This window comes from Epargyreus clarus, unplaced genomic scaffold (assembly GCF_041222505.1).
Source record: "Epargyreus clarus isolate Ecla_fem2 unplaced genomic scaffold, WU_Ecla_fem_2.2 ptg000007l, whole genome shotgun sequence".
Taxonomy (NCBI): domain Eukaryota; kingdom Metazoa; phylum Arthropoda; class Insecta; order Lepidoptera; family Hesperiidae; genus Epargyreus; species Epargyreus clarus.
The window spans coordinates 9525962-9538374 of NW_027332215.1; the positions used below are offsets into that span (position 1 = coordinate 9525962).

Genomic DNA, 12413 nt, shown 5'->3' on the forward strand with positions numbered 1-12413 from the left:
TACTAGATGCATGATTCTTATAGCTGCTGTAAATTTATAAATATCCTCTTGTTGGCTCTTAATTATTGAAATACCTACGTTATGCCGATTTTCAATTACATTTTCGCCCTTAAAGTAAATTCTTTATAAATGCAAATGTCTGCGACTTTAACTTATTTGAGCACATGTACATTACTTTTAAATGAGTAATGTTTATTTGTACTCTGTAAGTAAGTCATTACATAATATTATATGTATTGCTCATCGCTAGTTGCCGGGTGCCTTTGTTGTGAAAGCAGCGTTAATATTTCTTAAATATTATTGCTTCTATTTGCGTTATAAAGATTTATATTAGTTTCTATACAATGTATGTACTATTGGCCGTACCTCTAAAATATTATCAAAACAATTGTCAATTCAATTTGTATTATAGTTTCATTACATCACTTCCTTTATCAGTGTGAGTCACTATACTTTCCGCGTAGGTGTTATGAATTGATCTAAAGTTGAGAATGTCATATAACTTTTTGTTTACTTTCATCCGATACCTAAATTTATTTTATAATATTTAATATTCTCTCTATATTGATTTATTAGCAATATAATTTCGTTTTAATTATACTAATTTTTAAATGTGATTTAGAATTTGGTTTCGCGTGAGAGGTTTATAGGCGAGGCTCGTTTGTATTCCCAGGAACAGCTTGAGCGGCCGTGTTCAGTTCTTGGGGACATAGATCACCTTCAACACCGCGCACTCGCTTTTTCAGAGAAATTTAAAAGACGCGTCCCGCCCACGCCCCCTTACGCTAAGCTACGCTACTTCCTTACCAACTATGTGCAGTATATTACTTCATTTACCTTACATCATAAATTCCTTTTCATAATTTACATTTATCTTTAGTTCTTTCACTTTCAATTAGTTTTACAATAAAATTATCGTTATTATATTTCCTGCCCGTCGCTACCGTCACTTTATAAATAATTGCTTTAGTTAATAATCTTTATACAAACGTAAGATGTTAATGACAAATTTATAATTTCAGATTTGCATTACATAGTATTGCTACAGTTACAGATAATTTAGGAAACATTATATAAACTATTTACTTCTAAAGCAGCAGTCGTTTAGGGAAGTTTCGAGTAGGAAATTTTCGCGAATACAAGGTGTTATATTCATTTATGTTGTTGACACATACTTACATTCCCCAGTAAACCATTTAGAGATTATCCATAGTGCTTTAAAAATAATTTTTAATACTTTTTCTAGTGCTGAGTTATACTAACACAAAATACAGATATGTATCCATGACATTAAATTAATACTTAATAAGTGATAAAGATAATAATATCAACGTGAATATCATTTATTTTTCAGATTAAAACAATGTCTAAACGGTTTACTTAGCTGCATTTCTTATCATAATTCTATACATCACCTTTTTACAAATATTGAGCAAATTCAGAAGAAAATATAAATTTACCCAATAATGTGACCTGTAGGTCTTTTATACAAACTTTGACCATTCGATACGTAACAACGAAATAAGTAAAATAATATTTTAAGAAGTTAAGATATAAGATATAAGGTTAGTCTGTATGTCAACCTTGTAGGGACCTTAAATCTCGAGGTGCCAATCCATTAATATGTATTATACTTTTGATTATATTCATACTTTTTTATATAAACATTTTTTTCTATCAATATGAACCACAAGTCACAGGGTCTATTTTACCAAATACAGATTTTGTACCATTATAATTATATACGAAAAGAATTCTTTTCTTTACCTTACCACTTACATTTTAAGTAACGTTATGCCACAGAAGTATAAGATAAAATGGCACTTCACGGACTCCCCACGCCTTTTCATCTTAATTTATCCATAACTTTTGATAATATGACCAGATTATCTAAATAAATCTCTTGACATAAAAACATCAATAAATTACATCTGTTCGTGCATTAACATTTAATGTGATTTTAATAAAACGCTTAAAATATCTATATGAGAGAGCGTAAGCAGCCACATCCATCTCAATTTTAATATAACAATGATAAATAATAAATTTCCATGCATTAAAATATTGAGATTTTCTATAAAACTTAAACTCTGATAATATATGAAATGTTACTTTCAACAGTGCAATTCTACTACATCTCTAAATAGTTCTGCTACATTTAGGTATAAGAATTATATAAAACGAATAACTTATTTTTTTTTCTATTTTTAACATTCATTTCCAGTTTAAATTAACATTTATAAAACTTTTAATTATATTTTTAAATGCTATTGTGAATCTTTTTATTCATACAGTTATAGACACATATTTCAGAATCGCAATTTATACCATTTATTCAATATCAATAGGTAATCATAATTTCACTACGTACATAGGTAGAAAAGGGTGTATCGTGCAAAGTATGTTTTTTTTTAATTTTGAAGTGTATTTTACGGGTGTATACTTATTTAATTGAACCGAATATATTTTATAAAACTAGAGCAATTATACTCGAATATTTTATACTTTATAAATATAGTATGTATAGTATAATATTATTTACATAGTTTATACAAAGATGGTCAATAACATGACTATCCCCGCCGAAAGTTTTATTCGTTCAATAAAGTTTATTCGTTCTGAGGATTCATTGCAAAGTAGACAGTACAAATGATTAGTAAATAAAGTTTATTATTTAATAATGAACGATGTAGTTGAGGTACTTTAGTGAGAGAAGTAGGTAGTGCCTTTAATAATTGTAGGTCAAGTAGGGGTATACGTAATATTATGTCTGAATAGGCACTATAATCTACAAGGAGTTTCTGCATCTAAATTTTGTATTTTTTCTGTAATGAACACTATTAATACAATATAATATAGAATACGTCTATTTTAACATTTTAACTAATTTTCTAGATTAAACTTGTTAACATTTTGCGACTGTAGAACAGTATTGCATAGATTAGATGTAATATTTCTAGACTTATACAAAGTTGTAAAATATTTTCAGATATCTAAATGCAAATAGGTATGTTCGCTACAGTAATATTGTATAGTTATTTCTACAAGTATCAATTTACACTATATTAAAAGTCTTTTTTAAATAAGGTACTTAAAATGCCTGGGAATGATATCGTTTAGAATAGTTACGCATTGTGGCTATACATTTATAATTTAAAGAGATCATAGCTACCCGTGCCCGCCCGACTCCTGTTGACAATACAGGTCAGGCATCACATCAAGAGAAGGAATGTATATTAAATATTACCCCCCTATCGCGGGTCTATACGCAAATTCGAGATCTCGTATTACTAAATTTCTCATAAATGACTTACTCTATAATTCTCATAAATAATTATTTCATACTTTTTATTTCTAAATCTTCAGTGCCATTTAGTATATTTTTTTTATTATTTTTTTAATAATCCTATTCTCATAAGGACCTTATTGCTAAGAAATTGCGATTACTAGATTAAATATTGTAAAAAGCACTTAACCATTGTACACGATAATATCCGTCGGATGAGAATTCTTCTAGTTGTATATCTTTATATTTTGAGTTCGTTGATTAATCGGGTGACTTTAGTTTTCTTCGCCGAGTAGTACCAAATCGTCAGCAACAACGTCAGATACGTGAAGGTAAATGATCCAGTACATGAGGTTAAAGCACACGAAGCAGACGGGGAACACGATACGCGAGTACTTGTCGATGTCCGACGGGGTTGTGCCAAGAAGCTTGTTGATGCCCTGAAAAATTGTTTCAACTTGACTCTAACGATTAATCTACCTGTAGATTTGGCAGACGTCATCTCGCAAGAAATCGCTTTATTGCGCATCAATAAATCGCATGGTCAATCGCCAGTCTTCGCACATTTGCTTTGCAAATAACATTCGCCAAAAATAATATAGGTGCAAAAATTAAACTTACCTTTGAAGCGTGCAGAAGATGTGGCGGGGGTGTTTCTTCCTCGGGTTGCGGGGGGACCGGCGGTGGAGGCGGTGGCGGAGGCGCGCGGGAGCCATTGATCGTGTTCTCCAAAGTGCCGCCCTTTGAGTAAACTTTTGGGTCGTGGACCTTGAATCGAACTTCCTGGGTGTGAGGATTGTAGGACTGTATAGAAATAAATCACTGTTAGTTTTCTCTATTAATATATCTGTTATAGATATTTAATCGTTGCAAAAATTTTATAGAAGTTATATAAAAAGTATTTGCCTTGCTCTGTTCTTGTTTGAATGCCACGGTAGACTGATTTTAAAGTTGCAATTCAGTTCTCAGCGTAGAAAGGAAATTGTGACCGACTTCATACACATTTATTTATATTCAGAATTGGTTAGAGAAATCCAAATAATATTTTAAATTAATTAAGCAAATTATTATATTTTGGCACAAACCGATGATCGACTCGGAGGAGCTGGGCGAGTTAGAGTGCTAGTCCGCGGTGGAGGGAGCGGCTCCACGGGAGCGGGCGGACCATCTACTTTCTTCTCAGCAGCCATTTTTTGAACAGCAGTAAATCGTTGTTTCCTCATTTGAATCCGTTTTGCCATGTAGCCAACAGTAGCATATTCTGAAATACAAAGCAAAACAGTGGACTATTTGCAGCCAGAAACTTACCGCAGAGCAGCACTGAATTAGTTTTTTATGCACAAGAGACATACAAGAGAACAATTAATGTAATGACTTATGCACATTATAAATATAAGGCACATTAAAATTCTTATTAAAATCAACGCTTCGCAAATAGCGACTATTATAATCAAAAGTAATCTAAGCAAATAACCAGAAAGAAATAAAATGAAAACAAATAGGAAATTGCACGCCCTCGAACAAAACTAATATGCCTTAAATTATTATTTTATTTGAAGTACTCTATTGTTACCTAGAAGACTCGCGAAGACCATTACGAAGCAGGTGCCCAAATACACATCAATTGACTTGACATACGAGATCTTAGGCAAGGCAGCGTTTGTAGAGGACATAAGTGTAGTCATCGTTAGCACGGTAGTAACGCCAAGTGATACTCTAGCCGGCGTTGCATTCCGGTTCAACCAAAATGAGACCCACGATATAATGACAATCAGCCCAGAGGGAATGTAAATCTGGATCAGATAGTAGCCCATCGATCGTACAAATTGAATCTCGCAGGCCAGCCGTGAGTAATTTCCTGAAATGAAACTTAGCGTTATTAAAAAATTTAAACGAGATAAGATTAAATAAAAATCAAGCAAAATCATGATCTTCACATGTTTACAAAAATGAATAATGGGACCTTGTAAATATACAAATTTTGAATCAAGCTAGAAACATGCAAACTGTATCGTTTCGATACATTATGAAGTAATGTTTAGAGCTAATTTTTGTTAATAAAAATGTCTAAGTGGGTGGCAGGTGCTTGGTACCTGTTGTAAGGGAGATCTCCATGGCTCGCTGTCGATGGCCGAGAACCTTGAACTGCGGTAGAGACACCTCGCTCGAAACACCCACAGAGTTGGGCCCCTCGTTCCACTTATAACGGATGTCTCGCATGGTGTAGCCGACTGTACCATGCAGAGATATGAAACGATAAAATAAGCACCCATCGCACTGGGTTTTTAGATATTCGTAGTCGTGAATGACTAATTAAACTACTAAGCGAAGAGTAAGACCATGATAAGGAAGAGTAGTAACGAGCGTCAGATGACAAAAGTTGAAATCAAGAAGCATCTTATTTTATTTTATATTTGCCTACAGCATAAGAAAGCTTTTTGAATTTGCACATATTTGCGACACCGAGTTATTTTCAATTTAAGTACTCAGTTTATATGTTTTACTGAGAACGCAGAGAGAAAAAAGACAAGATAGACCTATTATTTTAAACAACTAACAAAGCCAAGTGAATCTAAACTTGGATACACATATTTCGGTAGTATACCTATACTAGTAGGTACGTGAGAAACTTACAGCTTTCAATTTCAATGTTGCATAATTGACGGTCCATTGGAAAGTACTGCAAATCCATTGGACAGGAAGCGGTGATAGTCAGTCTAGAACAAAGAAGATTACTATGAAGGAAAAACTATGATTTTGCAGACACAATAATTTTTATGAGGGAAAATTTAAATGAATATTAACTAAAAATCGAAGAAATGTTGACGTTAACATCATTATCGTCAAGCAGAACGCAAATCGCGAACTTTATCAGAATGTGTCATTGCAAATTGAGCACTCACCTTATACTTCGTGTAATAGATCCGGAATGATGAATGCGAATGAATTCGTTGCTCGTGGTAGCGATATGGAAATAAGACTGCTTTTCGTTCACGAAAAACGTGTCAGGAACCCAAATGTTCTTAATAAATTCTGATCCGACGGAGAGAGTCTCAACTCCAGGTCGCTTTTTGTAAGCGAGCCTCGGATCAGTCCAAAACTGTCTGAAGTAGAAATCCAGCGTAAAATCCTGAAACATTGTTTATGTTAAAGCAAACAATTCTTGAGATTATTTCAAAAGTTACAATATGATATAATGATAAAGATGTAAATATATCATCTTGATGTTGCAGTTTAAGATAAGCAGATTATTTCATTGAATTCAGTTTTAAGCACTTGAAGTTTTTTTGAGAGAATATTTACATGAAAAAGGCTGTAAGTGATGATTTTACTTTAAATGTCTATTTGTCAAATTATCTTATTATTTGTCTTTCAGTTCTTGTGAAAATGTAATTTTTAAATTTAACCACTGATCTGAATTAGTCGGGTAGTAGTTAAATTCTCAGAAATGTTGAATCAAATACTAGAACGTTCTGTAAAATTTAGCACGGTTATTTTTAGGTTACAATACAATTTCAGTAATAATGAGGACATTTATTTGCAGAACAGTTCAAATACTCGATTTAACCACAATACTCTTAGATTTATGACATTTTGCTTAGGATTTAACGCAATTGTGAGAAACATTTCAGAAAGTGGTATTAATATACTATACCATGAAAAAAATTATACGAATATTTCCCTTTCACTATGATTGTTAAGTATATGTAATCATATATTTTAAAATGAGGACATATATTATTTTAATGAAGTTTCTAGTCATAATCTTGAAGAGCTTTTTATTTTATTAATTATTTATAAACCTGATAAAGTATTATGAATATATGATTACGTATTCTCTGTGTCGTATTAAGATCTATATGCTATATCTAATATCCGGTTAGGTCACGTCTTAAAGTGACTTTAAGAGTCCCCTTGATTTGGTTTCCACTAGGGGTCATACACCCTGGTCTCAGTTTGACGTTTTTTTTTCTTTTGGAACCGTTATCAAGGGTATTTCGGCATTAACTTTACAACAACGTGGCTGCGGTCCGACAGCGTTTAAAACATCTCATTACGCGTCAAGCAATTATTATGACTTCCATCGGCACACTTCAATTCGTAAACGCGATATTTTCTTTATAAACCGTGTGAAAAGAAACAGTGAGAAGTGATCACTCGAAGTATCCTCAATCAACCGGATCTTACTGGACAACGTTACAAACATTAAACACATTCATAGCAAGACTACTTTAAAGTAAGAAAATTTTTAGGCGTGTGGCGAATTTGAAGTGTTTGAACGCCATTTTGAGAGATAATAGTAAGAAACCCACAGTCACAACAGATACCTACTCAAGAACATAAAAAGCTTAAAATAAAAATAACAACAATGGAGCAACGACAGAGTCTCGCTTGGAGGGATGCTTAATAGCAAAGTACATTTCATTATGTCTGTATGTAAAGACACACCCGGAAGAGAACACCACTTTAACCAATCGGGCCAAATCAGATTTTACGTCATTAAAAAGTAATGAAAAAATGAAGAGTGGTGTGTCTCTGTCCGGGCGGTCTGCTCCATAACGCCGGCATGCTCGCAGCCTCGTGTCTGGGGCTGCTCGGTCGCGACGGCGCGCGGCCGGAGCGACCGAGACAAGCGTGAGCTGACAGTGGCGAGTACCATGAGCACTTCGGAGACGGAGCTGATAGAGAGCACATACATGGTGACGCCCACCTCCACTGGCGGACCTGCAATCAAGCCCAATCGTGAGTCGCGCGCGCGCCTCGCGCCGTGAAAACCAAACCAGAGGACGGTGACGTGACGCCCGGACGCCCTCGCTCGAACGCGGGTCCAATTCTAAAACTTTAGAACGGTGAACGCTCGAGCGAGGGTCGCTAACCTATATTGTCGACATAAACACTCTAAATGAATATCTACCAAAAATTGGTCATTTAAATACCATTTTCACTTCAGATAGGGAACTGATCGACAAGACGTACATAGTTACTCCCACATCCACGGGCGGCCCTGAAAGGTGACAACGGTTATTTATCAAAAAGCATCATGCGGTTAGTTTACACTCGTATGTGTACATAGACAGCAGCAGCAAAGTATACTTTGTCGTTATTATTTAAAAAGAAAACTATTTACAATAATATCTCAACACTTTGGACTACTAGAAGCAGGTCAGCATGCCTATTTGATACGGAATGTAAATACAATAAGATTTTTTGTATACAGATATAGTTATACAAATTGTCGTAGGTATGTACGTAAGATGGTTTACCATTTTAATTATACAGCATGCATGCAGCTTAAGAATTTAATACAAGTAGGTACAATTTGCGAGTACAATTGTTTGTAGGTATATCACAAAATAGTCGTAATAAAAGTGCTACCTGGATTTTACAGCCGGGGTTATTTTAATCTTATTTCTGCACAACCGGGTTTGTATCGAATTTTCCGATCCAGTTGTTTGTTCATTGATTAAGCTGAAAGCTTTTACAAATTCCCCTTATGAAGTGCAGAGTGCAAAAAACAATTAGGTATATACTTGTTAAGCATTTTTAAACATTTCGAATAGAATAGAAGTGTTTTATGCTTCGATCTTTATTTTGTATATATATTTCTTTAGTCTAATAATCTACATCGGACAAGTTTCGACAATCGTCGCTTATCATATCGTCGTCATTTAACATTCACAAATAGGTACATATTTACTTCTGAGGAGTTATGGCAGCCTCAGTTTTATTTCTCAGTCACTAAACAGGTTCGTTTATTTCAAACTGTTAGGAGAAGTGTTTGGTTTGCTACTGAAAATATAAAATGATTATTGAGTTGCACTTCAGGGGCAACTCCATTATAATTTAGATATATCAAATTATTTTTTCACTTATCCTAATAGACTAATCGCTTATTAAATAAATAGTTATTATAAGAAGGATATATACTACACTGCTGCTGTTCTTTTATGTGCAGGAACATCTTGTAATCTTGCAATGCTATGAACTTTGTGAGAATGTTGTGGTGCAAAAGCAATGAGAAAGAACGATTAGCCGGCCTCGGTTTATTTTTTATATCCAAGGCTGGTCGATCGTCCTTCCCCATCACGTTTTGAGAAAACTCTTCATACATCGCTGCTACTATTCTACTTAAATCTGTAAAGCACGCACGCTGTAAAGTCAGTACCATTCCTCGATTGTCCAATATTTGTAGTTCTTAGCTGCGAGGAACTTTATTTCTATTTTGTCCTGCTCTTTGACTCTTTGTCCTGGCTTCGGAATCTTACTTTTATAGTGGCTAATAAATCGAATTGCCATCCCTCGGAGTTGTGTCAACCAACCACTGTTCTTCCATTCTTAGATTTGTTCGGCCACTTTAAATGTAAACAGTTCTTGGTAACGATTAAGTTTGACGTCAACATTTAAGAATGCTTATGAATTTCCATAGCACTTTGTTCTTATATGAAACTTCATTTTCAAATTATTATTCAAGAACAATCATTTAACTAATTCGGCTATTTATACAAAATGTAAAAAGCTATACAAAATATTGAAACAAAAATCTTCAACCCATTTTTTAAATGCTATTCAACGTTTTCTTGTATGTAACGGAATTTATTCCTTGTTATACCGTTTCTTGGATTAGATACAAATGAATATAACATTTATATATCTACAGATAAACTTGTTTACAAATATCTGAAATAAATATATTTATCACACAAAACATTAATAAATTGCGAAAACGATAACATTTATACTTATTACTATCGGTGCATACAAACGAAATTTAATAAAAACATGTTATGACTAACACTGAAAAAATAATGAATTCACGTGGCCTATTTTCCAGTTTATTTTGAATTGGAGAATAACATCAGAGTAATAACATGAGAATTATACATGTATACCACTGAAAACAAGTAGGTAACTTGTAAAAGTGTAAGTTATTTCTCTCATAAATGCATTTAATTATAATTTATGCTAAAAGAGCCCTTCACATATATTATCTGTCCCACATGTTGTTGAAATGTATTGCTGTATAAGTCCAAATGTATTCTCTATTTTTATGTTTGTGCCTTATATTAACATTAATTAAGCACATAATGTAATGAATAAAAACAGTATATAATTGTTAAGTTATTATAACATTGTAGCATGATAATTCTTAGCCTTCAAATGAAACTGGATAATTACTAATTAGTGATAACAGCGAAGTCATAACTTAACACATTATAATATAATACTAATTTGATTAAAAACAATGATGAGCAGGCGGAGCCCTGTTTACATCGCGGAAGCTTAATTTAACATACACAAATGCGCCAATATATGTACGTTACCAAATTCACATCAATTCATACATCTATTATTATATTTATTCGAATATATTTTTTGCTTAAAGTCTTACTCGTATTTGTCGACTTTGAACCTCAGATCAATTTTATGAACTGGCAGGTCTTTAAAATTAATAGTTCAATCTGAATTTACAAACGAAATTAATTGCCTTTTGGTTTCTTACATTCAGTAATAAACTTATAATATCAGAGTTCGAGGTCATAAAAGAAGTAATGTCAGGATGTGAGCGACATTGATGCATAACATTTTTCGTACGCGATGTAACATTATTTCGAATGATGCAACATCAAGTCATTACTGTCCCATGCCTGGGCACGGGCATTTTCTTACAAAAAAATATATTATATTCTATTAGAGTTTGCGCACAGTACCCTTAGTATGGGCAAATACGTAAACAAATACAAAATCAGTCATTTTTGTTAAAACGTAAAAACTCATACTAAGGGTACATTCATTCTCAGATGTAATGCAATAGGTACTTGTGGCTTGAATTTAAAGACTGACCTCAAAACAACGCAACATCACTCACCTCCATAGTTAGGCCGCACACGTTTGTCGTAGCTCACACTCAGCGAGTCCAAAATCGCTGAGATGTTGACATCGCCGAACATGCCACCGCCGCCCGTACCTCTGCGAACAAAATAACGAGACTTCAGACATGGATCTGACAAGGCTTATAAATTAATACAAACGTCTAGAATTCATGTGGTAAAAAACTTACATAAAATGAATTTCATTCACATGTCAACATATAATACTTTAAGACTATGGATCATGTCCACACTTAATACAATCATATTTTAAAGAGCGATGCCAACAACATCTCTTAGTCTACACGTTATTTTTGGTACGAATGTTTAGGTTGTTTTTGCGTGGGTGGTCTGTTGTCAAGGTTTTCCTCCCCAAGAACGCTAATTGGGCGGTTCAATTTGGCTATTCTGGTCCCAAAACTACAGGAACAAATAGAAGTTTACCTACACATATTTATAAAATGTAATAAGTATATCTATTAATAAATATGTAACTAAAAATAATGTTTTAATAAAAACAGGGTGTGCGTAAAGGCGGCCAGATCGTACTTTTAACGACAATCGCTTCGCGCATAGATACATGCGCACCCCAAAATAGGGGTCAAACCAGAGCATTGGCTCTTTGCCAGAATCGCTACCCGTATTCAGGAAGTAGCTAAATATTAAAATTCAGATTTCTAAAGTAGGTATGTACGCGAAAACTAGCGCATGTTTGCCATTTACGTTACCAGGGCATTGGATGGCCGTGTAGAATTTTAAATGGCCTGCAAATTAAATTATCACCTGCAATATTTCCAGCCCTGATAGGCTACAATGCAGATGTATTTTTATATAATGAAAACAGGATATGCGCGGAGCTCTATCTTTTCTCATTAAATTACCAAAACATTATGCAGTCTACTAGTGAAGATGGATCACTGCCAATCATGATTGGAGTAAGTCAGAAGTAGGCGTGGCGGTAACCATAAGCTTGTAATTTTTAAATATTTTAAATATGTAATGTTGATCAGGACATTGGTAACCAAATTGAACAAAGCGTCCTACCTATATTTTATCACATAATATCGTTACTAGAGGGAACCAAACGCGACGTGCAAATATATCCCAATCACATCGGTATTGCAGGAGTCATAGCGAAAGCTCACATACAACTATTAGGTACTTGTGGATATCAGTAAACATTGTGTACCTAAATAAAATAGAAGACACTATTGACATTTAGCCTGTAGGCATAAAACTGAATGCGCGCAGCTCGGTCG

The 12413-nt window shown here is 33.9% G+C and overlaps 1 protein-coding gene and 1 long non-coding RNA gene across 2 annotated transcripts in view; one reads left to right on the top strand and one right to left on the bottom strand.

Annotated features, from left to right (window-relative positions):
• The window catches only part of LOC140743358 (uncharacterized), a 177471-nt gene that overhangs the window by 17157 nt on the left and 147901 nt on the right, over positions 1 to 12413 (top strand). The gene's annotated exons all lie outside the window — the stretch shown is intronic.
• RDL2 (ionotropic GABA-aminobutyric acid receptor RDL2) lies at positions 3562 to 11250 on the bottom strand. Its single transcript, XM_073074534.1, has 9 exons — positions 11154 to 11250; positions 8224 to 8291; positions 6190 to 6416; positions 5921 to 6003; positions 5380 to 5517; positions 4860 to 5144; positions 4372 to 4547; positions 3908 to 4090; positions 3562 to 3726 (listed from the first exon to the last, which is right to left on the bottom strand). The coding sequence occupies exons 1-9, from the start codon at positions 11233 to 11235 to the stop codon at positions 3562 to 3564; spliced, it is 1407 nt and encodes a 468-aa protein (XP_072930635.1). The 5' UTR covers positions 11236 to 11250.

What these genes read in the sequence shown, in the direction of transcription:
- RDL2 (XM_073074534.1), bottom strand. Translation starts at nt 11,235, where the DNA reads ATGTTCGGCGATGTCAACATCTCAGCGATTTTGGACTCGCTGAGTGTG. An exon ending in CCCTATCTGAAGTGAAAATG is followed by an intron (nt 6,417 to 8,223) that starts GTATTTAAATGA and finishes ACAATGTTTCAG; the next exon opens with GATTTTACGCTGGATTTCTA. An exon ending in CTCCTCCGAGTCGATCATCG is followed by an intron (nt 4,091 to 4,371) that starts GTTTGTGCCAAA and finishes ATTTCTATACAG; the next exon opens with TCCTACAATCCTCACACCCA.